The 27,433-nt window shown below is 36.1% G+C and overlaps 1 protein-coding gene across 1 annotated transcript in view; it reads left to right on the forward strand.

Annotated features, from left to right (window-relative positions):
• The window catches only part of SSBP2 (single stranded DNA binding protein 2), a 114,359-nt gene extending 91,374 nt beyond the window's left edge, over positions 1 to 22,985 (forward strand). The window contains exons 6-17 of the mRNA XM_072416204.1: positions 6,779 to 6,838; positions 6,925 to 6,991; positions 8,044 to 8,114; positions 9,184 to 9,251; positions 11,088 to 11,136; positions 12,345 to 12,380; positions 15,096 to 15,150; positions 16,389 to 16,459; positions 18,577 to 18,655; positions 20,170 to 20,198; positions 21,244 to 21,342; positions 22,420 to 22,985. Coding sequence (XP_072272305.1) covers positions 6,779 to 6,838; positions 6,925 to 6,991; positions 8,044 to 8,114; positions 9,184 to 9,251; positions 11,088 to 11,136; positions 12,345 to 12,380; positions 15,096 to 15,150; positions 16,389 to 16,459; positions 18,577 to 18,655; positions 20,170 to 20,198; positions 21,244 to 21,342; positions 22,420 to 22,449 — 714 coding nt within the window. The 3' untranslated portion in view covers positions 22,450 to 22,985. The remainder of the gene's footprint in view (positions 1 to 6,778; positions 6,839 to 6,924; positions 6,992 to 8,043; positions 8,115 to 9,183; positions 9,252 to 11,087; positions 11,137 to 12,344; positions 12,381 to 15,095; positions 15,151 to 16,388; positions 16,460 to 18,576; positions 18,656 to 20,169; positions 20,199 to 21,243; positions 21,343 to 22,419) is intronic.
• The last annotated feature ends 4,448 nt before the right edge of the window (positions 22,986 to 27,433 follow it).

Below are 27,433 nucleotides of genomic sequence, written 5' to 3' on the forward strand. Positions count from 1 at the left end.
CCTTTTATGTAAAGTGAAAATTCTGATTTTAGGAACGCTTTAACACAGCATAGTGGGTGTTAAAATAAAAAAAAGAAAAATGAGAAAAGGTTTAGACTTATATGAGAAAAGGCTCAGAGTCAGACTTATTGTTGTGTACGTATGAGCAGTCTTAGTAAGGATTCATTTGTACAGCACAGACAATTCTCTAGTGGCATGGAATTCTCAAAATTCTGCTTTTCTTCCAGTATGTATGATTCTCAAGAGGGAGTTTGAATAGAATTGCTTTTTAAAGGCTGGAAAGAATAAGGTTTGCTGATAATGTTTTAAGAAATTGCACCACAGAATCATGCATGCTATCCTGGGTCTGTGACATGCAATAAGTCATAGTATTGGGCATAGGTGCCAGGCACTTTGTGTTTTAATTTATCAATATATTATTTGCGGCTTTACATTTTTTTTTTAGCACAGACTTGTTTTAGGGGTTCATATAGATAAGTCTTGATTTTTCTGTGTTTGCGTTTTAAGTGCACATCAGCAGATTTTTAGATTTTTTATTGAATTTGTCACTTTTTATTGAATTATTGTGCTTTCACCACTCTCAGGAGTTGTTGAAACTGTAATCTTGGAGTGACCCAGAATTTGATGCAGGACCATTTGCTAGAGGGGTCAGGTAAAGGTATGTGTAGGTCATGCCCAGGTGACTGCGTTGTATGACGCATGCTTAGTAGAATAGGAATTTATTGATTTATATGTTGAGTGTGAGATTCTAAAATTCTTCGTTATATACCAGACCTATACATGGCTCCAAGATTTGTCATTCTCTCTAGCTCTAAGACTTACCACTAGTAATAAAACAGTCCCTTAAAGTTTACCTCTTTAAAGTTGCTTTCCTGTCTTCTCTACCCTAATCACGTAGTAACCATCTCCTCTGCCCAGACTACCGTTCGGACCTCAGGGACCCCTAAGTTCATCATTTTAAATCCTGGGGACCATTAATATGATTTTTTTTAAAGTACCGGTAACTATTGTTATTTTCATCATTAGTTGCATTGTCTTTGGTTTTGAAAAAATGCAAAATATGCAGAAATGTAAAATATTTGTTTGTTTCTTCTCCCTCATTATGGGTTTATTTCATTCTAATCCAAGACCAAACAAGAAATCATAGTTATCAAAGTCAATCTATTTGATGCTAATAAATAAAACTGTAAAGAAAATACACAGTGAAGGTCATACTAACCTAAAAGAGCATCTGAGAAATAAACAAATAAAATAAAGCAATTGGATGAGAATCAGTATTGTAGGAGCTGGGTGACTGTTGTAATGGTGGAAACAATACTGAAGCGTATGGCTCAGCATTGGTTGCCTCATACAACTTAAGACTACACTGACGTCACGCTGCGCCTCCCTTGTTTTTTCGTCTCTAGTACAGTTCATGAATTTAGTACAATATAAAGTAGAAAATTGTCATTCAGAATATAGGAATTTATTAGAATATTATTTTTGATTATTAATAATAAAACATACATTTTTCGTCCACGGTACATTGGTTGGCGACCACTGGCCTATTCCATCCAGTCTTCCCCTGCCTCATGCTTTGTAAGCATTTTGGAGCATGGTGCTAATCTGCTTTTTTGTTTTTCTGTACTTTTTTTTGTCTGGCAGCACTGTATAGTTAAGGCCTTATGAGTCTGACCCTTTTTATATTTTTACTACAATTCCTTTTCTTCTTTCTTCAAAATGTATTAAACAGTTTAATATAAGAGAGTAGTTAGTGACCTAAAGTGGACCTAGGACATAGGAAACAAAATCGAGAGTGTTGGGTAATCTAGAATCTTGCCAAGCATAGGCAAACTAGACCATGGCCTGAAGCGGCACCAGCTGGAGAGGGCACCTGAGTGCAGTGAGATTAGGGGTCAGAAGCTATTACGTCTAATAAAGTTTACCATTATGTGACTAGATTTTCAAAATTAACTTAAATTGTGCATATTGAGAGGTTTTACCCGTGAAGTATCTTGGATGCATTTTGTTCCGGTTCTTCCAATATCATTATAAAGATGAATTTGACACCCAGCCCAGACTATAACTAGTACTTAAATATTTAGGTGTCACTGTTGAATCCTGTACTTAGCATGACATGAATTTCAGTTACGAGTGTTTTATGAGCCAATTCAGAGAACAGTGCAATTAACATATCTTCTGCTGCAGACATGATTGACACTCCTTTATTTGATGACAGCTATTTCCGAACTCGCTGTGCTCAGACTCTAGGAAGCATCTAATGGCACCTAATGTTAGGCCTGGCTCTACTCGGGATCCATTTAACCCTTACTGTTACGTTTTGTTCCCTAACTCCAGATTGTGTTAAAAATATGGTATTTTTGTGCTTTTTGGAATTTTACAATGTTTTATTCCTATTGACTCATTAATTTAGCATGAAATAAAGTCTTCCATTGGGGTCTTCCCAATGAAAATTTTTAGTAATGTTCACAACAGAAGCAATACATTTTGAGTCTAATTGATAAGTGTTTAATAAGTAATTACTGTGTGGTTTTCATTCTGTCTGTTCAGACTAATAGACCTGAATGGAGAGAGAGATGAACTGTGAAGTATCGTTACTGTGCAGTGTTGTTTATCGGAAAGTATAACATGCTTGGGTCATTGCCAAAAAAAAGGCATGTACATATGTACATTCGGATGTACATATTTTATAGCACTAACAGTTCACCCAGAATAGATATTTCAGGCTTTAGTAGATGCTAAAGAGCTAAACAACCCATCAATATTACACATCTGTTGGGGAATTTGTTCTTAATGTATTTATTCTTCATGTCCTGGTTATCCTATGATGTGCTCCCACTCGGCCTCTGGATTTAAAGTTTATTTTAAATATAATGCACGAAAATGGGGGACTAAAACACCCCAAACATTCAGGGAAATTAGGGGCTGATATAGTCCCCCAGGACTCTAATATTACTTGGGTTTTTATTTATTTTGCATTTTTTATGTATGTATTAAATGGATAATACAGAAATGGGATTTTAAAAACACTGTAGTGAAATGTTTGGTTAGTCGCACAAGTAACTTTTATGTTTAGAAAAGCTAACATTGTTCAGTGTTCTCCCCAGCCCCTTTTAGCTGCTGGCATTTTTCGGTGACCACCCGGCTGTTTTTGGGTGGTTACTGAAGAGTTTTCGGTCACAATACAGGGGATGCAACCCACCTACAACCACCTGGCTTGAAAAAATTTCTGGCTTAAACACTGTTGTTGGAGAAAAAAAAAAAAACTGGAATCTCCATACTCAAGCCTTGTAAAAGGCCATTCTGCCTTACGGGAAGCAGGAGAAGGATGAGCCTATTATCCCCATACTTCAGGCAGACGATGACAATAAGGATTTTATCTGACCTCCTATATTGCCAGCTAATAGTGGACATTATCTCACTGGTGCAAAGACTTACCTAAACCAACATAATATTTTTTAAAATAGACAAGATAATTGTAATTACATTACAATCAGCCACACTATTTTAGTATTTAAATGACTCCTGTGTGTCCTAATCATGGTATGAGGTTCCTACACATAACAGCCAGTTCAGGTTTGGTCTGCAGTGGTTTTCAGTAATGGTTGTGTGTCCAGCGAATAACACTAGATTATTCATGAATGCTAGGAGAGTTTCCGGTGTATTGTCTGATCACCAGTGCCCACCCCTATAGATAACTGGAAACTAAATCAGGTTGAAAGACAGAGTTTCTAAGGGTTTCAGGTACTGGGATGGCATTTTAATGACCCAATTGCCAATATTAAATTGATTATATTAGGTGCTCCTCATTTTAAAATATAGTTGTTTTTCAGTTAAACTGAGGAGTCAGAGAGCAGTTTCATGGAATGTATCCTTCTGCATTCATTATACCAATAACACCAATAATATTATTATATTAGTGTTTTACAAGCTATCTCAGCCCCAATGAAGCTTGTCATATAATGTCTATAGTTACATACACAATGTAACACAATTCATCAAAATCTACTATTAGGTAAACTTGAATCCTAAATCTTTTTTTATCTTTCAATTCCTAAAACAGCCAAAGCTAATGCAGCACAAGATAAATGATGTTTTTCACTTTCCATACAGTTATCTCTTGGTCGTCATACGGTGCAGGGATGACGCAGAAAACCATGAGATTCCTGGAATGTAAAGACAGAGACATGTTCCCACATTATATAAAACCATGACGCATTTGGCTGTGATGGAAGGCCGGTATTTTTCTATTTCTGTGCTTCTATAGCCAGATCTGTTGGTCCAATATTCTTTATTTCATTTTATGAATAATTGCAGAACACCACACAGACCCAGTGCTGAGTTTTTACCACGCAGATTTGTGTCATTTGTATTTATTTATTTTTTACTCATACACCTAGACGCTGAAAATCCAAAGTTTTTTTAAGCCTTTGTATATATCCAAAACACCTAATAATAACTCACAGTTGTACTTGTTTTCTTCTTTGATGAAAGTGGCCTCTGTTTATAGGGTTTGCTGCGTGACCTTTCATGTCCATAAGCACTGTTGGATGTAAGCTACTGCAAGTGAACATTGGATGAATGACCTTTCCTCCTGCATTAGTCTTCCTTGGTAGCATCCATGAACATGTCAGTAAATCCATTATCCAGCGTCTCAGTATCACTTGCACTGCATACATGCAGTTATGTCCCATTCCCATCTGTCCACATAAGCCTTTCTGACATGGTATTAATCCCTTCCCCAGGAATATTTGTAGTTTTTTATTGTCTCCTCCCTTTTTTATGAAAACTTTAGGAAAGTCACTATAATGTCCTTTATAATACTGCTGTTTAATGGAAGTGGCGATCATCTGTATTTAAGGATTTATAATGATCATAATTTAAAAAATATTTTCCTTTTTTTTCTATCCACATGAAGGGACTTGTTTTGATAAATGCCTGGTTGGTAATATAGTATATGAATGACCCTATAAGTATTAAAAGAAAATACTTATAAAACATTTTGTGTCATTTTGTTTTGTTTCAAATAATGAAAGTGACAAGGTTAAAATAAATCCAAATATTGATTCGTATCTCCAGTGCCATCTAGTGGGTATAATTGCATACTACAGCATGAAAAGCATTTTGGAGATTCACCTTTTCTGCAATATATTTTTTGAATGTTTAGGACTCGTGTTATCATAATAGGCAGTGTTCTCCCCAGCCCCCTTTAGTTGGGCGCACCACCCGGCAATTTTTAGCAACCACCTGGCTGTTTTTGGATGGTTAGTGAAGAGTTGGGGTCACAAATCTGGGGCTTCCACCCGCCTACAATTTCTTTACACCCAGCTTAAAAAAATTTCTGGGTTGAGCACTGATAGGGTATATATTACCAGATCAAACAGTCGTGTAAAATGTTGCCTTCCGTGTTGGGTACAACAAAGCATACATTTCCTGTAAAAGATATAGTATTTTCTTTTTTGAAGAATCGTAAAGTGTTACTTTTTTTTTAAATATTATGTCAAATTTAGGACAATATTCTTTTCTGCCCATCAGAACTCATATTGCGAAATCCTGATATTTTGTGAACAGCGACTCTTTGTGGCTTCAGTGCTTTTTATCACTAACATCTGTTCAAGTATGTGACTTTGAAATCATAACTCTGGCTCTGCATACTTGTTCTGGATCAGTGGGTTGGAATGTGTTTAAGCCATTGGGTCAGTATTCTTGTTATTGGCAAGGAAGTCAAAGTAGCCTTAGCATTATTTATGTCCTAAATGTATCTCAATACTTCTACACTCCAGGAAAACCTGCAAATATAATGATATAACCCTGTAGTTGACAGTAGTTCCTGAGGTTGCAGCATCTCATAGTGTGCTCCATGAGTCAGATCTGCACTATACTCTTCTCAGGATAAGGGGTCAAGCAAGGTTTAAGTTGCGTAATTAATATATATGACTTTCATGTTCATGTTATTGTCTCTTTTCTTTTCTAGTATGGCTCATTGCTACTTATGATATTGTGGTTGATGCACTAATAGTGTACCATATTTAAATAAGACCTGTCCTTTTTGAGATATAAAATACCATTGCCAAATGTCTTCAAAAAATCCAATTGCCTAGCATTGTCTGGCTTTAATACTTTGAATCAATTATCTGGAATAAGCAAACATCTAATGAGTTTCTCAGAAATGCAGGTAGAACATTTAGTTATGGTCACGTCAGGGAGTGCATCTCGGCATCTACTAAAATGACCACCACTGAAGCTTTCAAAAATGGCAATGGCCGTGCAACTTTCAGCAATAGGCATAGCAAGAGTCAGCAGCCCAGGGGAGTCTGGGGCATTTTGTTTCAGTTTTGTGACAGATTACAGGACAGTACGGCAGAGAGGTTTGGAGAGGAGGAGTAGGGGTTGAATGAAAAGAGGACTTGTGTTTTAGACATTAGGTCTCTTTCATGTCAATTTACCCTGTAGAATGTATGTAAGTAGACCTCTCCAACAAGAGACAATCTTTTGCTCTTTAACACGTCAAATCTCTAATTAAATACAGATTCACATATTCTTTTATTTTTTTCAGATATTGAAAACAAAGCCATTCCCATTTTTTTTTATTAAATATGTTCTATTAAATATGGAGTTTTCATAATCATCTATGCATCATATTGTAATTATAATGAAATAATGAATCTAATCTACAATATTATCTAAATCTTATACTTTTACTGGATGTAGATTATTCTTTAACAACACGAGCAGCACAGTGTCAGTTTACAATTTTTTAAAACTTTATCTTTTTCAGCCTTTCATGTCTCCTCGATATCCAGGTGGTCCACGCCCCCCCCTAAGAATACCCAATCAGGTAAATCTCCTTAATACTCCCAAAAGACTCTAACGGGCTGCATATGAAATACGAGCTTTGTATAACAAACATTTTCTTTTGTCCAGGGACTTGGGGGTGTTCCTGGAAGCCAGACGTTTCCTCCCAGTGGGATGGACCCTTCAAGACAGCAAGGTGATGAGATGTAACCACTTGCTATAATTACTGTATATATTGTTTGCAATATTTTTAATTAGTTGCAATTATCAGCTGGAATCAGCATTTTATTATCCACACCATCAGGCTAATCTACTCCACTTATGCGGAGATTCAAGGCTAAACATTATTTCAAGTGTTTAACCTCTATTACAACAACAGGCAATGAATATTGATTTTTTTGTATAGTATTTAACAAATCATTTCTCTAAAAGGTAATGGTATTTGACAGTGGCGTTTTTGTGACTGTAAACTAGTAATGTGAATTGATTTGACATATTCCAGCTCAGGAGGGGTTTGTCATAGCTATGCAACAGTTCTAAAGAAATTGATGGGTATGTTGAGTGAATCCTGGTCTCCGCTCACTGCTTTCTGTACAGTATGTGAGTCACGCTGTCATTCAGTCATTGTGCTGCGCCATCACAATCCAAGGTGATGTTTTCCCTAACTTTTGCAAGGTTGCGGTGCATCGGCAAGGACTTTATATAGACCTGTGTGCATTAGTGCTTATTTTTACCACTTGAGTTTGTATGAGCCTTTAATGCATTGATGCATATGTTCAACTGCGATTCCCTGACTTTTTTTTTAAAAAACCTTTTAGTCACCAGCCGTCATTCATGCCTATATGCCCCGGCCACATTTAGCAGCATCTGCATGTATCTGTTAACTTTTTAGATAACAGATAAGATTTTTAGTACTGCTTTTTAGATGTTTTTTATTGTTTAAAATAATTTTTTACGAATGCAGATGTATGCAGTACTTACACTGGTATTGTAAATATGCAGCACTGCCGATCCCACTACAGCCTGAGAATCTCTTTGATTTTCTGAAATCATCTTTTGTTTTAAGCCTTTTATGTGATTACTATGTCATAGCTGATATATTGATCACAAAATCAAGAACAAATCTAACTGATTCCCAATCTTCAGCAAATATATAAGATATGTTAAAAAAAAAAAAAAAATATATATATATATATATATATATATATAAAATATTATTATAATTTTTTTTTTTTTTTGTATTTTTAGGTCATCCAAATATGGGAGGGCCATTGCAGAGAATGAGCGGCCCCAGGGGAATGGTTCCTCTTGGTCCACAGGTATGTCATTATTTTAATAGCTACCTAAGTAAGTAGAAACTGGATGTGCTGGGTGTGATCACAGATTATATTACTCCCTTAAACACACTTTCCCTTTATACATGTCACTAATAACTTTGGACAGTCCATAACATATACATATCCATGTTCATATAAAGCCATGTATGTTGACAGAGCACTCAAAAGCCATCACCAGGAAGAACCATTTCTACAAAATGTTTTCTCCTCCTTTACTTGCACATTACAAGTGAAGATATTATCAGGCAGTAGCACTTAGGTGGTGCTGCACCAAAAGGCTAAATAGGGGGCCAGTGCTGTCAGAGAAATTACCAATTAAGTAATACATCTGTATGTATGATAAGAGAGTATTGGTGCCATAAGTGGCAAGCATATGAAGCTTCAGTTTTTATCAGACGAATGATCTTGTTTGGTTTATATTTCTTGGACATGATATAGTGCATATTTTAGTGCTCTGCATCCTCATCTATTATCATTAAAAAAAGGGAAACACTGGACTGGAAACACATACATGAGCCAATATAACCCAATAGTAATTCTACATACAATAAATAGTGATGTGACCTCCCCAGTGTAAGGTGATACCTGCTCAAAGTAATATTGATAAAAAGAATATGCCGTATCACAAATGGCAAGGGAGTCATGGTCATACGTTTATATGCTTTAATAAATACACAAAGCCACATATGAGAGTATTAAAAAGAGCATAACTTTTGACATTTGGTATTGGTACTGTATAAGTTTGGCTCCTCGTACCACTTGTGATAAATATGACATTAATTTTGTTTTATTATTAGTTAAAATCAACACACAGTACACACAGTAAACACAACACACACATGTGGCACTTGGTAATATTAGTCACATGAACATCGTGAGCAGTTTACCTCCTAAATCTAGTGACTACTTTGCTTTTTTGCCATTAGTTCTGTGTATTCAGGCACTGTCCAGATAAGAATTCCTGTGTTGTTATTAATGTGCTCTCCTTTCTTTTTCCTTTCCTCTTTGGTTTTGTTTTTTGTGGTAGTCTGACCCTTGGTTATCATTGCAGAGCTACGGAGGAGGGATGCGACCACCTCTCAATGCTCTTGGTGGTCCAGGGATGCCAGGAATGAATATGTAAGTGAGCACCCCAAATATACATGACTATTGGCACTCTGATTTATAGAATGACATTACATATCGAACAATTTACAAAACTCAGCATAATGAAAGTAGATGTTACTTTTTCTCTTCTTATTGTACCACTTGCTGAAACATACAATTCACAAAAGCTGGAATACCTTTTCCTTCTGCATACTAATTTAAATTTAAATGAGAAGAAATTATTTATGAAATAGCAAGATCACTTTTTTCTGAGCAGATTAAATATCTGAAATATTAGGTTGATTTACATTGACATCTATGGATAATTAGACAGTGTAGGGAAGGCAGGTAGTGTAAGCAGAGCAATCAATCCTCCCGACCACCAATCTGTATTATTATTACACCTGTGACACTGACTTGCACAACCCAGCTGACGACTGTTTATTTCTCCACTTGTCCAAATTGGTACAAAGACAAAAATTTGTGTAGAAATTACTACTTCATGCTATCTTTTCAGTGTCGTACCATTGCGTTACATAAATGTGAATACAGAGGTGATAATTCTGCACCTTGACAGGAAATGATAAATGGATCTTTTTCTCCATGTGAGAAGCATATTTTATAATTCAGTATATAAATTATTGTGTAAAATGATGTTATTTTGCAAGATTATTGAGGTTTGAGAGTTGACTACCCCAAAAGAGTATCTGCATAATGTGTGACATCATAAAAATACCAGATAGAATAAAGAAACCTATTTAATGTATAACGCTGCATACAATGTTGGCACTATACAAATACTGTTTATTATTATTATTGGTATAGGTATTGGTAAATCTAAATATTGTCTGTATGTCTGTAGCATTATTCATAAGATAACACAAACTAAAACTTTCATCAATGATCTACTGTAATGGAGATCTAAGTAAGAGCTTTCAGTTCACCTGCAAACTATAAATTCTCATTTAGGTTGTGTGGGAACTCCTACTGACATTGCAATGAGAAGGGAATATGATCATTAGCATACTAAGAAAAGAACATAAACTTTTCAATGCAACTTACCAGCATCTGCCAATAAATAACAATCAGCTTTGATGGATTCTTAACATTTTTGTTTTTTTTACATTTAATTTTCCAAAATGTTAACATCATTTGTGGGGACATCAGTAAGAAAATATCTCCACCATTGTTCCTAGCTTTGCAGCCCATTCCCCCCCCCTACTTTTATACCTTGTGCTCTGTTATTAGAAAAATCTTTAGCATTCAAATATACCATAAATAATAGGAAGTCAGAATGTAACAGTAAAACTCATATAATTGCTGCAGCACAGGGCTCTCATTACCTAAGAGGATAACATAAAGCCAATGAGGTTTTGTAACTTGCCAGCACCTGCCAAGAATTGAAATATCCGATTTGGATGGATGGACCCCTTAAACTGCTGATTTTTTTTCCCATGTAACTATAATACCTTTTCTTTGTGGTAATGAAATCTTAAATAATTCTAATACAACAATGCTGCAGAAGTTTTGCAATCTACACACCTTAAATTTGACACTTGAAATCCAGGAATAGTGCCAGATTTAGGCTGCATTGCTAGAATAAAGCACAAAAGGTTAATTTTCTGCTGTCATGAATAAGCTGGTAGTTGAAGAGGAGTGCAGCAAGAATCATACGCATGTCTCTACTTGATGAATTGCCGCTAGAATGACATGATGGGACAGGATATTAAATGTAATGTATGCCCAGTGGATAATTTACCTTGGGAATGAGGCGTTTTATGATGTGGGAATTGAGCAGGTTTTGGTTCCATATATGATCTGATGTGTCTGAAGAGTGGAAGATGTATTCTTGTTCTTTTTGTTTCTTAGGGGACCCGGAGGCGGAAGACCGTGGCCTAACCCTGGCAATGCAAATTCAGTAAGGATACTTTTATGCTATTAGAACAATGATTCTGCCAGTGCTGGTTTCAATTTACTAATGATCTGAAACTGTGATGATTTTATTGCTTTTTTTTTTTTTTTGGATTCTAAGCTAGACCAATACTCTTTATTATCTGTTAGAAGAGGAACTGAATTTAAAGCAGAGGACAAAGGTCTAGTCGCCCATGTTACCTGTGCACCACCCCAGCTTATCATTTTTTATTACTAACTTACCATGACTTCTTCTACCCTTTATGTGTGTGTGGAGGTGGCTGTCTTGGTAGAGAAGCAGAGATTTTATTCCTCTTAAAAGATAAATAGCGATCCGATGACTGATAGAGTAGATGATAGAGGATCAGAAAGAAGCAGGAGAGATTAAAAAAGCAACTTTCCATATAATAAATAAAGCAGATGTAAGGAGATCCTTGGATTGAAGCGTTTATTTCAGTAAGAACAGTGAGCATCGTATTAATGGCATCACTAAATCCAAATAATTGGTAAATTATTCCTAATTATAGAAGGATGTGGCACATGTGTAATACCATGTTAGGAAACATAATAAATTGAAGCTCAAATAATTCCTTTTACATGTACATTACCTGTAATGCCTAACACCAACAAAAAAAAGCATAAGATTCAATTGGGCTGTAGCGGTAAGCGCCACCCATCTTCTAAATACCATTTTCCATTTTTTTGTGATTCGTGTGTGGGCATAGGGGCAGGCTATAAAGAACACTTAGAGCTTGGCAATTGGATGCATAGACTTGATTTGACATGGCCAGAGTCACTATAAAGGAATGACAAAACTTTGAACTCTGCAGTCTCTGTATAATTAATTGTTACATTAATTCCAACTTTTTTAAATTCAGATTTGAAAGAAAAGTTTTTATCGCTTTGTTTGTGCTCTCCCCCCCTTTTATGATTTTCCTAGGAACATTTCTCCAGCATGGACAAAGCTTTAGAAACTCAACATTTTTTCTACATTTTTCATTGTTATTTTTTTTCTTTACTGTTTCCGCGATATCTACTTTCCGAAGTATTCACTTTTAGCCAATGGGCATTTAATATTTCTCTACCACACACCAAACTCATCTGGCTAACAAGAAGAATATGTCTTGCAAACGACATTATACAAAAAAGGAAACCGATCAATAGATGTTGTCTCTGAGCAATAAAAGAGTAACTTTGATTTTTATTTGCTTTCAGATACCTTACTCATCTGCATCTCCTGGGAATTATGTAGTAAGTTCATCTGGTGTTGTTTGCTCATTGGAATTGATGTTACATTTTATTTAGTCAAAGAAATAGTTATCCAGATGTTAAGAGGAGCCCTTGTGTATTGTGTGCACAGTGAACATCTGAGCCATGTTCGGCTGTTTTGTCTGTCGTTTAATATGCATATGTTGATATTCGTTTGAAGAACCGTTACCAATCTGTGCACAGATGCAGGGAGAGCCGGGCTTAGCTACATATTACCATCCACCGCTATAAGTGTGACTGTTAAAAGGTACTTCAGAATCATTTGCAGCAATGAGGTATTCAGAATCTAAAGAGTCTAATGTGGTCAGTTTATTGGAACCTATAAATGTACTGGCACATAATCCTTAAAAACAAACCATACATTTTTATGTTCATAGGATCATTGCCTCCACTTGTATACATTTATATCTGTTTTCATCACACTGAATAATGTTGTGAAGTCACAAGGTAAAACATGTAAAATCCAAATGAAGTTCCTAGCGCTAGAGAAAATATTTGAAGAAGCAGACAAAAGGGGCATTCATAAACCTTGGATAGTCTGAAATCTTGGCTGTTTGTGGGTTTCTTGTATTTGTTTCCAAAGTGCCTATTTATCTTTTGAAAAAAAAATGGAAGGCATACACACGTTTTACTGTTTTATGAAGTAAATAGAAACATAGTTTTCTTTGTGAGTTAAGTGGATTTTGCAATGTAAGAAGGGCACTTAATACTGGATTTCTACTTTATTTTCTGTTTACCCTTCAGCCTTTGGCAAGGCCTCAGCGTGCCTGATTACTTATTGTAAACCTTGTCTTATGTCACACAATGGCAAATCTTCCAACATATTCTTAGGCAGAATACAGACGTGAAAGAACACCTGCCACCATTACATAAGAATCATACAAAAAGCCAAACTTTATACTCAAATGCTATCATCAGTGGAAATTTCCAGCCATTCCCACCCTTCTTTGTGCCATAGGTAACAGCCTAGATGCACTAGATTTGTGTCATTATGGTTCTCAATATTTTTGTGCACCACCAAGCCTTCAGTCACAACGGGGGGGCACTAATAAAGCAATGCAAAAGGCAGCTGATCAAAGACAGGACTTAAACCACTAACACTAATGTAGGAAGGAGCTGATGGGATGGACACAGTTCAGAGAGCTTTTCCTGGGCAGATCCAGCTGGAAATAATACCTGAATGCTGTTGCAAAGGGGCACAGGAAAGGATGATGGAGTAATAGGGGGGAGTGGGGATATGCTAATCGTACAAAGTGGTATCTTTATAAACAATCCACATGGAGATTAATTCAACTTTAATGCTTTTCTATTTTTATTTTTTGTGTAAATTGAGAGGGGAAATAAGTTACAAAGTTAACAAGAGATGAGAAATTGTACTTTACCATACTTGTAGAGTGTTAAGTTGGCATGGGTGACCATACAGATGCACTGGTTTAATAGCAGGTGTCATTTTTATTACACCCAGTAAGTGGTGCTATGCTCGTATTTTATTTCCTTCATGGCAAGTTTGTTTTCATTGGTTTTGGTGTGGTACAATATTCAAATATCTAATTGAGACTGATACTAATAGACTTGAAATAATTAATTATTAATGAAAATGAACTCAGCAACATCTATAGGTATGAATGGGAATGACATCACTGAACTAAATGTACTTTGCAGTACTCCAACTCCAATCATTTGACCTGCTCTTTTTTTGGGGGTTTGGGATCCTTGTTGGAAGGATGTAACTCCCGCACATGTTTAAGGGTAGTTCATTTATACCACCCAGGTATGCAGGGATTGTACACTGAGATGCAAAAGCAGAATTTTGGGGAAGCCAATTATTCATGCTTTTGGGATGTGGGGGGAAACTGAAGGAGAATAGGGAGATCATACAAAGTCCTGGCTAAGGTCCAAACCTGGGATCCTGGTGCTGCAAAGCAACTGAGCCACTATACTGTTTTACCAGAGCAAAGGAACAGGTTCTCTTTAGTCATAGCCCCACATATTGCTCCCTGACTTGTCTGTTTAGTTGCCAAAAGACAGGCACCCTTTTGATCTGTTAAGCCGTGACTTACATAGAGCTATGGACTCTTCGTGTCACATATCACAGAGCTGGGTATCTGAGTGGGCATTAGTCAAGTTTCTTTATTGCTATGTGTAAAGGAAGGGGAGTGTGCCATCTGCTTCCCATGTCTAAAAAGTAGCAGATATTTTCCTTGCTACCAAATGCAGTTTTAGTTTGTCAAAGAGGTAGGGATCCCTGGACAGATTTTATTTGCTGTTTCGTGTTCCTGAAAAGATTCACCAGGAATTAAAAAAGTGAAAATGCAAAACTTTGTCCCCAGAGCAGGACAAATCCTTCAATGGTGACACTTCCTGTGGTGGCAAATGTCTAAGGAAGCCTTTTCCTTACCTTGGAGAGATATTCTCCAACTTCTTGTTGTGTCTACGTGATGCACAGTGAAAAGATATCATCACAATGCGACAGTAGAAAGCAAACCTGACAAGGGCTTAATTTTTTCTACTCTAAAAAATGTACACAAGTTTTGGCTTTAGATGCACCTACTTACTAACCATTTTAGGCAATCTAGTACAGTCTATTTATTCCTAATGAATATCTCTCATATTTGTGTATTATGTATATTGGCAGACAATTTATTATTTTATTATATATACAGACAATAACTTATGCCTGTGTCTCTTTCTCTGCAGGGTCCTCCAGGTGGTGGTGGTCCTCCTGGAACACCTATTATGCCCAGCCCAGCAGGTACAACTATTACATTTACATGTTCTAAATTTAGCTGACATCATGTAAACCAGCTTCCTGGACCTTTTTAACATGGGAACCCTTAAAATAACTTTTCAGCTCACAGTACATGCATGGTGGTCGGTGGGAAGAATGCCTTTTACATTGCTGGCCAGTGAGAACATTGTCACCCTTACAGATAGCCAAAAAGATAATTGGTGTCACTTAATCTGACCTGCTCATTGCTCACAGATCCAACTCTGGGGTTTCATGGCACCCTGGTTGATATATACTTCTGTACACCATAGGGAGAAGAAATTGACTGTGTTCAGTCATTTGTGTGGCAGAAAAGCAAAACGATCACCTCCCTACCTGCTAAAGGCAATAATAAGATATATACAAATAAAGTGAAACTGTCAATTCTTTTGAACGTATTTATACACCAGATACATTCTTTGCTTTTACGATTTCTTAGTTATGATCATATTACTAAATGTTATATCTCCTGACAACTCTTTTTACTAAAAATCATTGTTTCATATTTTTCTGAAGGCAGGTTTAAATCAATCTAACATTATCATACTACTGGTGCTTGACTTTTCTGACGTATAGACTAGTCCTCACTACTTCCACAGAGATATTGGACAGAGATTGGAGGTAGCTGGGAACAAAGTCAGGGAGTTTAGGTCCAGGTACAAAGAAAAACTTGTTTAAAACAGAATCACAGGTTTTTGGAGTCTGTTCTTAGGCATGATTACAACTTTTAAAAGTTTGAAGTCGGTGACAGGTACATTATGCTGTGTAAATGTCATTTACAGTAAATATTATTGATCAATCCTATAATGTCATGTAAATAATTTGGAGGTACAGTCCTACATGTAGTAGTTAGAGGGCCTAAAAATGTTGTTTTGCAGGCATTTCCCCATCTTAGTGAGGGAGTCATGTGGGAGCCTTTGAGTAATTCTGTACATTCCTATTATATTCATGGGGATAAATAGATCCAATGAGAAATCCAACAACCTGCCCTGGTATTAAACTGATACTTTTCCACCATGGTTCACTTCTCTGCTCATATATGACCATTAAATGGTAAAAAGGAGAAAATGCTAAACAAAATACTACGATACTGGCTAGATAAACATTCTTTGTGTCTTTGTAATAATTTGTTTGCTTTTGTCAAATTAATAATATATCCTGTAAATGAAACATTGCTTTGTCTTGTAGGATGATTACATCTCATATGTTTACTTATGTTTCAGATTCCACAAACTCCGGAGACAATATGTACACATTAATGAATGCAGTACCTCCTGGCGCCAACAGACCTAATGTAAGGACTGCTCTTAAAGAGACACCTAGTCGGCATTTTATTACCAATTAGATTTGAACTGTTTTACCAGAGACAGAATGTAGAAATCTGACAGATTTTTTGCTAATGAAATGCCCTCCCCTTGAGCCAACCAATTCATGCATGTGCTAAGTTGAAATAAGTAATCCTGGAGAAATGTAAGAGTTTTAGATTAAACTTGTTGCTGGTTTTAGCACTTCAAACTAAATTACCTTCAGGACTGATTCAATGCTTAATTAAAAGGTCTCATGGACAAGATCCATTCAGATTGATTTACTGAGTCATCTACCCATTCCCAGTGGTTATTGCTATGGAATGCTCCAATAAAACAGACTCTGATATTGGGGAAAAGGGGCAAATTGCTGCTGGTACAAAGTACAGCAATCTAGAGGTGCCAGCACATGAATATATCAGCCTCCCAAATTTTCCTGTCAAATTGTCACTATGTTATGCAGACCCATTGGTATAAAGCAGAAAGTGACACTCAAGCTGTAGCACTTAGAAAGTGTTGAAACTTTGTTAAAATGATCCAAGATTTGCCTAAACTTTTCTACTCCTCAGTTTACCACTCCTCCCCCAGTGGCATTCATGCAAACATGTCTGATTCATATAGAAACATGAAAGCTCCAGGAGTTTTAATCCTATCTGTCTGTACTTTGCAAATGATTAAGATAGAATGCCATACAACCAATATCCAGCAAAGTGGTGGGACACCTGAAAGGCATATTGGTTTCATGTCGGTGTATCATGACCCAAGAAGTGACCCAACAGAACAGCTAATGTTTTCAGAATTCAGAAGGAAATTTTATCAATGATCACCTTCATACTCTTTCCATACAGTTGTCTTGCAAGCCAAATGCTACATTATTTATCTGAGAACTGCTAATTGGGCTTTTTTCAACAACTTTATGCTTAAAAAGTGAAACCTCCTTCAAGTGTTTGGCACTAGTACAGTATTTATAAGACCTCCCATATAATCAAGGTTTAAAGAGTGTGGCGTAAAGTCTGTTCCCTAAGAGTATAATTTATACCAGAGACAGAATGTAGAAAGTGGTCACACTTAGAACATTTTCTATGCTAAGATAGAAGCAATGCATCTTAATTCTAGTTCAGCAGACAGAATACAAAAACTGGAATAACTCCTGGAGTCTAGGAAGTTTATGATGGCACAAAAATAGCCAATTTTCTGAAACATTAGAGATTGTTAAATGCCATTTATTTAGGAGCATTTAAACTTCAATGAACGATGTGTTCCATATCAATATATAATGTAAAGAAATAATGAAGTATGCTAAATGGCTCCGTTACATTTTTGGATCATTCCAAGTATTTTTGAATTATTATTTAATACTCCTGACATTCGTCATGCCGGGGGGGCATTTAACATTATAATATTTGTAGTTTGGGACCAGTGAGATTTTTTTTTGCATTATCTGTTAAAATGGAAAATGCACCCAGAAGTGTTCACTTTTAGTTATTTTTAACTGATAGGGAAGGATTTGTAATATTTTAAAAAAGCTGGGCATTTATGTGGCATCATAGGTTACCCACACAGCAACAAACTTAACATGAACAAAAGAAATATCCCAATTATTTATGATACACAAGGCTTTAGTAATCTGAATGCCATCTAATCAGGGTTAACATCTTCTTGAAGGTAGATTTGTGTTCATATCTAGTCCATATCTTGGATTAGGTAGTCAATACTTTTGTGTTACATTTAATTACAGTTTTCGTGTGTTACTGGCATTTCTTTAGAACCTCATGATTTAGTTTTCAGCTCTCCAATTATTTGGTACCTCAGGGAAAGTGCCCAAAACAAGTCCAATTTACCATGACCAACAATAACATACTAAAATAATCCCACATTATCTTATATAGTGAACGGTCTATGAAGCACCGGTAGATGGCAGATAAATGCAGATTGCACAACTATTTATTTATATTATTAGATTAGGAAGGTAATTTAGGTAATAGTTAATTAAAAAAGAGCATTTTAGCTAAGTTAACCTGAAAATCGTGTAAAGCACACTGATCCATCAGATCCTAGCTTTATGATGGCAAAGTCATTTTATTTGCTATTCTTTTATTTTCACCAGTTTCCCATGGGCCCCGGATCAGATGGTCCAATGAGTGCATTAGGGGGAATGGAACCGCACCATATAAATGGCTCATTGGGTACGTTTCTCATTAACTTTACTGATACCTAATTTGCTGTGTTTTGTTTGTCTCTTTTATCAGTTCATAATGAGTAAAGACATTTTGGATTATTTTAAGTATGTAAAAACCTTTGTGTATTGGGGAGGTTCTGTCTATTGTAATAGTATTGTAGATGAGTTTTATATGAAAAGTCATGCATGGGAAAATGTATCTACAATTTACGAAGCTCTGCAGAAACATTTGAAAACAAACTAGATTACAGGAAGACTTAAATGTTTTGATAGTCATACAATATATGGAAAGTTTGAACACCCAAGCTTGTGGGTGATCTTTTGCTAAAACAGCAAAAAAAAGTTAGGACTGTTGGAGTCTTAATTTACAAAGTCTTTTTATAAGATGTGAAACTTAGATTGTGGAAATCCGGACAAAGGAGAAATTTGGAGGTTAGGTACTGATGTGACGATGTGATGTGAGGTCAGTGTCCTGAGCAGGCCACTTGAGTTCCTCAACACCATACTTATCAATTCATGTCTTTATGGAGCTGGCTTCATACATCTGAGCTTATTCTTATCAAGGGGTGTCCACATACTTTTGGACTTATATAATTTAATGTTTCTGTAATAAGAACCCCTAGTTCTAGTTTTTCTTTGTTTATTGAATGTATTGTTATCAATTAAACACAATTATGTCACAATTTTTGGTTTTAAACAATCATTTCTAAATGTATTAAAGAAAAAAGAAGGCAATTATATGCAGCTATTTGATTCCAGATCAAAAAAAATTGGTGCAAGACACTTCAATACTACCCGAATGTAATAAGACTTAATGAGTACTGAACATATTATAGAGAATACAGCAGCTAGCTCCTTATTGTTTGTTTAAGCTGTTCTTATTCTCAACCCAGCACCTTTCTTCCATTTTGGTCCCAGAGTCCCCAATGATTTGTATACCACACATAAAAGTGTTGAATATGTAAGTAAAAGATACTGATTACATTAGAATAGTAAATCAAGAGCAATTTGTCCTTCTATGCCAGGGACAAATGACCTTTCCATGTATAGAGGTCATTAGATTGCCGTCCAATAACAAGTCAGCTGTCAATTCTAGGCAAAACTGATAAAATGTAGTGACATGACAAAATGCAAAAAAATACAAGTTTTGCTGACAGCCATCTCATTGTGACTAGGTGTATGTTTTCCTGAATTATTCTGGTCCCTGCAGTTTTCAACATTCTCTGCACATATATTATCTCTTGCCTTGATTTTGTGCAAAGCATAGCCTTTTCCCTGCACTCAGAATAAAAAAAATCTGTAATTTGTCAGCAGGATACATAATTATAAACCATCAATGACCTGCAGAGAATGAAGGTCCTGCTATGTACTGATCTCGGCTAGCATTTATAAAGAATGCCAGGTCATTAGTCTGAAAATTAGCATATTCTGTTATGTTTATTGTCATAATCATAAATGTCCACCTGTGGCTGTGTGAAGACGTTTTTCGTGTGTGTCTAATGTGTTCTTTCTTCATTTAAGGCTCAGGGGACATGGACAGTATTTCCAAGGTAAGTGAATGTTGTCAGAGGTGGTATGTATTTAAAAAAAAAACCCTAAAAATGTAAACTTTAAACAGTTTATAACTTTAAAAAGTTGAGATAAATTGTGTTTGTTTTTAATTCAGCTAGGTGAACAGAGGTATATTCTTTAATTACTATGTAATTGTTTAATCTCCACCCAGTATCATCCATCCCCCAAGTACCATCCATCCTGCTAAAAAGGCAGAATGTTTAGAACAGAGGATGGCTATTTGTGAGGTCATGATGTTTTGGAAAGTCAAGCCCTAGTATCAAAGTGAAATGAAATCACAGAGGGGTTCATAATCCTTTTTGATTATTGAAATTTGTGGCAGACATCTTGTGGCATATGCCCTTTTGCATTTAAATGGAGAGGCCAGGTTCTTTTTTCCAGTTCCACCTGATAGTTTTGTAGCTGTGTGTCACATCTAATGGTTGTTCTACCAGTAGTAGGCATTGGGTGTTTTTCACACACCCAAAAAACTTCATCTGAATACTCTGGGTGTGTGTGTAGCACTCCCAGCTCTTCACCCTGAAATCACCCAGATGCGTTAACCTGCTATTTTGCTTTATTTACATGTACCATTTAGAACTGTCTGCAGCCTTAATTAAAGTTACCATAGAGCAATGGTATTAGTGAATCATTGTACATTTTTGTACAGTGTACTTCGATTTTTGTGCTTCATTGTACAAATTCCTCCACAATGATGTGAGAGACTGAGAAAGATGTACAGTAAAGGAATAATTCAAGGTATTGTTGGTGTGGATGTTTCTACAAGCTATCGAATTATGGGGTGTAGTTAGTTTTTCAGGTATGGCTTCTGTATGTTGGATAAGTTTTGTAAGAAGTAATAACACAGTAGAATCTGTAGTGTGTTGTTTTACAACTGAGAACCAGATGATTTACTTTCTGATAAGTGAAACCTTGGAATTAAAAGAGTATGTACTTTCTTTTTGTTATGACTGTATCTGCAGATCATAATAAAGCTGCATTGCCTTTATTACTATTTTTTCTCTTCTTGTATTCTGGGTATAGAACTCTCCAAACAACATGAGTCTGAGTAACCAGCCAGGCACGCCAAGAGATGATGGGGAAATGGGTGGAAATTTCTTAAACCCCTTCCAGAGTGAAAGTGTGAGTATTTACTGTGTCACAAAGGTATTTTCAGATTCATAAATTGTCCATTAGTTATTGCTTTTAAACTTTGAGCATATAAATGCCTAATATCGTAAGGATTACATACTTAATTATTGATCACACATCACTGATAAATGTATAAAAAATCTACATGTATTTGATGTCTATGTACACAGGAGAAAACAATGTAATTAACAATTTGTAGAGCAAAAGGGGGCTTTCCCAGACTTGGCCAGGAAGATTTTTGCCAGCGACTAGGCAATGTAGTCAGGAATATTTTGCTAAATTCGAGGCAGGTTAGTATGAGAGGGGCTGGGGGTGATCACCCAAGGTGCAGTTTTTAGGCCTTAGGGTGCAGGTTCATGGGGAGTTAAGGATATGGGGGGAAAGGTTATGGTTTAGGGTTTTTGTGTGGAGGGATACTTTCAAACAACTAATGTACCTATAAGGTAACACATCTCTGTACCCCATGTATCCCAATGCCCTTCTTTCATTCTTATCACATCACTGTTGTCAAGGTACAGGCAGAAGAAATGGTAACTTCCTAGATTACAGGAAAGTAGGATAATCATAATGTAACAAAACAGATATTGTGTTACTGCCGCCTCACAATAACTTTTTGCAGTAATTCACCATTCTGTGTAGTGTACAGAAGACATAATTTGTTCCTCTCCCTTAAATGTATGTTAGATCTATAATCTGCGTTAGACTAATTAGGCCTTTTCTTTTTAACCATTTCTTACACCTTTAAAATGGGGATATTTCTTTATCTCCATGGATATGCAGAGAAGAGGGAATATGGTTTGCATTAAAACAAAACCCATTGATCACCAGATGGATGCCCTTGAGATGTTCATTTTTTGAATGTCACAACATTATTAACACCTACATTGGCCTAAGTACTTCCCCTTTCAGCCAGTCATTTGATAGAATATTCAATTCTCTTCCAATTTATTATATGTCTAATTTCCAAAAAAATAAACTAACTGCTTGTGTGTGACACTTGACTTTGTGTCTTTGGAATACATGAACATCTGTCTGGTGTATAACCTAAGATTTCATTTTTGTTTTTAGTATTCCCCCAGCATGACAATGAGTGTGTGATTCATCATCTTGTATCATTCTGAAGAACGCAGTGAGTTAGCCCTCTTCACAGATCTGCCACCGAGGACAACTATCAACCACCCGTACCGTTTAATTTAAGGATCCTTTTGTTGCCATTTGCCCTGTTTGTGAAGAAACGGGTCCAAACTTTAACTCAAGCAACTGTCAAGAGTGGCATATGTAAGAATTGCCCTAAGCCGAACTGCAACTTATCATCTGTACATATATATAAATATATATATAAATATATATATATTCCCACAGGACATTGTAAAAGGATATTATCACATGCCATCTTAAGTAGCAAGACATAGAGACTTTTGTTCCATCATATTTTGTTTTCGTTCTATTTTTATTTTTTTTCACGTTTACAGTTTGAATTCTAAATTGTAGCATTTTCTCTCCGAACTATTTTGTGCTGTGTATATCACTGCTTAATAAGTTATTTTTTAAGGTAAACTCAAATGTTGTTCTGGTTTTTGTAAATGTCTGCAATCATGGATAGGAATAAAATGCTTACGAGTGCTTTTATTAAATTGCTTTTGATACAAGTTATCCTATGAATAACTGACTGATGGGATGGGGGCTAAATCAAATAATGTCATTTGAGAGACTTGTGTAAAGGTGCAATTTTGTATATAAATTCTGAAAACTTCATGAAATGGCGCGGGACTTGATTATTTTAGTGATTGCGGGACATACAGTCTTTTTTTTATCCATTGAAGACATTGATTTAACGAATTTAAGAACAAAGACAAATAAACTTGGGTTATTTTCTAATATTATGATGGCGTATAACCTACACTGACCATCAGTCAAAATTAAAAATGTATTTATATGAACATGTACAAGAATATATACAACGTGACCTACAGAATATCCCCATTGAATGGATATAACAGGTGTTTTATGCTGACATTTGTCTTCAAAATACATTTGCACTGGCATTGAAATATTAATGAAAAAGCATGAATACAACTGCATTACTGACATATTTCTATTGCATTCTTTAATGGTATTTCAAGTCATTCCGTTGCTACCCCCAAAAAGCAGTTCTGGTATTAGAAGTGCTAGTATATTTGTCTCTTTGGTGGTCTGTGTATTGAACCTTTGCTCTGTTAAAGCTTGTCAGTGTTCAACACTAAAAATAGGCAATGCTTGTTTCTCAGTGTGCAGTGGATCCATGTGCTGATCACTGCTTCACTGTTGTGTCCTTTAGTAATGCAGAGGCCAAAGGATGGAACCATAGTGCACAGCAGGGGGACACAGATGTCCAACACTATAAAGAATAAAGACCCAGATGACGCCTGCAGTGTTGAACCAAAGGAAAAAGAGGGGGGTTATCCAAATTATCACCCCTATTAAAAGGGAATCATAAAATACTGGAATATTATTTTTATTCCTCTAAGGCAATCTGGTGAACATGAACAAATGGTCAATGGCAAATACTGCTTTTGAGCTTTTTTGAGGCACTAGATATGGGCATTTATAGTTTATACAGTGATTTGAGATGTGAAATTTATATATGTTTCTGTATAGTTGGTAGACTAAAGGAGTAGACTAAAGTACAGCTGCAATATCCATATTATATGTGATGATTCTGGTTCACAGTAGAAGGTTCATGTAAGCACTGTTTGTGCTGTGGCTTTGTATGTATACATTGGCAGCTAAATCATCCCATTATGGTCTCTAGGCCTCTTTTTGTGGAGTGTGTGGCCCCTGTGGTTTGAAGCTGACAAGCCATTTTATAAGCTTGAGGTTGGAACCCAGGCCAACCTCTTTCCCAGTGTCAGTGGTCAGATTGCTAATATTACAAATATTTTCAGCCCTATTAGTATTTTACATTAGTAATATAGGCTTGAACTTTTTTTAAATGTTTTATCCAGTTTCATTTTTTCTTGATTTAAAATATACACTGATATACCTTACTAGGACAAAGCAGGGACACGGTAAGCTTTTAGACTTATCAGTTCCTACTCTCTTGTCCATGCTTTGCACTTGCCAAATAAAGTATCAAGGTCATTTATCTTCCTTAGCACTATATATGCCCACCCTGGGCTTGTCTTCCTACCCTTCTGTGACATCTCCAGACCAATCACCAGGCATCAGTCTTGTCATATGGTAGAAGAGATTGAGTCACATGTTCCTCCATATTTTGATTTTTTGGGTATTTCTTTTTGGCATAACAGAGAATTGAGGTGCAAAGAAATGTAAATGAAATGTGATACCTCTACTTTGTAAGACTTTAATTGCCACTGAAAGGCATTATGGTACCTCTCAACTTTTAGAAATGTCATAGTCAGGGAACTGACCCTCTTCTTACTTTAATAATTATGGTGTTCTAGAAGTGGCAGTTCTCCTCATCTTCTTCCTCCAGTACTACAGTCATCTGTTCACCTTGGCTTGCTAATATTATTCCATTCTGATCTATCAAACAGTCATGTTTCATTAATCGGTCTGTACGATACTGTGTACCTTTGTTAACAATCCTTTCTTTTTTATTCAAAAGGATTGTTGGCCCTAGTCCCAACCCCCTTGTTTGGTGGGCCTTTTCTCTACTTGTTGTCAGCATTCACCTTCCTTCCCACAGAGGTCAGGTTACTGGGGGTCCGCCAACTGGATAGTTGACATTGTTACCTCTATTGGTAGTTGCCACACAACTTTTATCTATTATCAAAAAATGGTCATCTGATATTAATCTATTCACATATTGTTAGAACATTCTTAGCCAGGTGAAACCAGAAAATGGTATTTGTAAAAGACCAGACGGTATATCAGAAGGGTGAATCTTGGTTACCGAAAGTCATCCTGATGACTTCATTCTGTGACATCATTTGTAATGTTCCTCATCAGTTGCTAAATATTTTAAAAAGAGACAAGTGGACAAATGGAAAAAATCCTAGTGGCTCATGGTGAACATGGAAATGTTTTTATTCATCATGCTTGTCCTAAGTCATCAATGACTATGTTCTAATTATTTGCAGTGACTCCTATTCGTTTTGGCTAAGTGAAAGATAGGTAGAAAATACTAAATATTAATACTAAATAATTATTACATGTTGTAGATTGTTGAGTTGTGATGGATATCATAGTGGCAATTCTCTATGGAGGCCAGTTTACAAGTCTCAGCAGTTGGAAAGCTCAGCTATCTGTGGTTACAATGCATGTAGAAGTGATCAGACTGAACAATAACAACAATTTGGCACTGGGTCTATAGCAGCCACAAACTTGCATTTAGAATATTGTATGTGCTCCTGTAACAGCTGGATTCTGGTTTCTTCTCCAGCAAAATGGCTTGGCAACAGCACCAAATCTAAAAACCATGTGAAAATCTTCCCCTTTCTGCTCCATTCGTTCGCTGTGTGGCTCATTACTGTTATGCTGCAGGGTAATTATAATCCATAGTCTGGAAGGATGATGTCTGTGGGGGTCAATCACGCCGCAAAATCTTGTTCTGTTTACCTGAATTGAAGTTTTACAACATTAAATACTGCCTGGGGATTTGGTGTTTATGGCCCCTGTAAGATTAGTATAGAATATACACAAAAACAGAGGTTAGTAAACTCATTCCCGAATGACAATACTATACAAATTCTGTTTTAACTTCTAATCATACAGCGGTTTTATAGTAAATTCAGGATGTCGGATATATTTTCACATTTAACTGCATAGTGACCAGTACCCAGCTTCATTTTACAATGCATAGGTATACATGTGCAGGTTGACTTCGATCTTTTGTTATTGAGCAATTTAAGCTTTTATCAACTTGATTTTGATGTATCAAATTAAAGCAATTGCCAGCTATAGGTGAATTAAGCTTGTCACAATATTGATGACTTATTTAAACCAAACCTCAACCACAAACACCACAGTTGGACAAACCAATGCTAAATATCTTTACTTTGTAGGGGTCTGAATGTCATGAATTACTCCAAACTATAGTTTTTATTAATATAATTTCTACTGTAAAGAAACAGAGAAACTTTGAAATGCAGAATAACAGTCTTTACACCTTTTCTACAGACTATGAGTGTCCTATATTGCAATAACACCTCCTATTGCCACCTGCCAATGAAGAATAAATGGACTTCAGTTCTATGGTAACCATTTTTGCCAGTGGTTTTGAGCTGTAAAATCACTTAAAAATACTTAAAATAGTATTTTTACAACTTTTTAATTATGCATACAACTCTCTGTCAGCAGGAAGATTGCTGCTACATATGTACATGACATGACCCTCTTCCACTTGGGAATGATAACAGATCTTTGTTCATGAGATGTTTAATTCTTCTGAGATTTCTAAAGTCCAGCATAGCCTGTGAAATCATGGTGTTCTTGTACATCTGGTGCCACGCAATAGCAAATGTTGTGGATCATTTGAGGTGTGGATTTTGCCTTTTTGAGGGTTTGCAGAAGAAGAAGAGGTATACACCTCACAACATCCAACAAATATTGCTAAAACTTTATATGTGATTATTGTAGAGTCCAAACGACACTGAAGACATTCAGGATATTTCTTACGTGGTCATGCTACGGGATACGGAGAATACATATAAATTAGTACTAAGTGTTTAGTAAATAAAAGCTGTCTTCAGATTCCATGTAATGCTATTTACATGCGTATGTCTGGATAACGCATGGAAGGCAGGATCCAATTACACATTATTATTGCCAGTGACGGTGTAACCTTATCAGTGTGGAAACTTTCCTTGCAATCCAAGAAATCACCTTGGTGCCTAAATACAAATACAACATGACAGCGTGTTTTTATTTAGACTGTCAGCTGAGCCCTGACGAGTTTTTACAGAATATGCTGAAAATTTTTCTGCGCAAACATTACCAGTCTGTGAATGATTGTAACAAATATTTATTGTGTCATATACAGTATGTAATATATCATTGTTCTGTAATGCAGAAATGTTGAAGTGAAAGTGTGCACAGTATTGCAGGGAAGTGAGTTAATATTGCCATGTTTTTATAAATT

The sequence above is a fragment of the Pyxicephalus adspersus genome, chromosome 6 (assembly GCF_032062135.1).
Source record: "Pyxicephalus adspersus chromosome 6, UCB_Pads_2.0, whole genome shotgun sequence".
In the NCBI taxonomy this organism is placed as follows: Eukaryota; Metazoa; Chordata; class Amphibia; order Anura; family Pyxicephalidae; genus Pyxicephalus; species Pyxicephalus adspersus.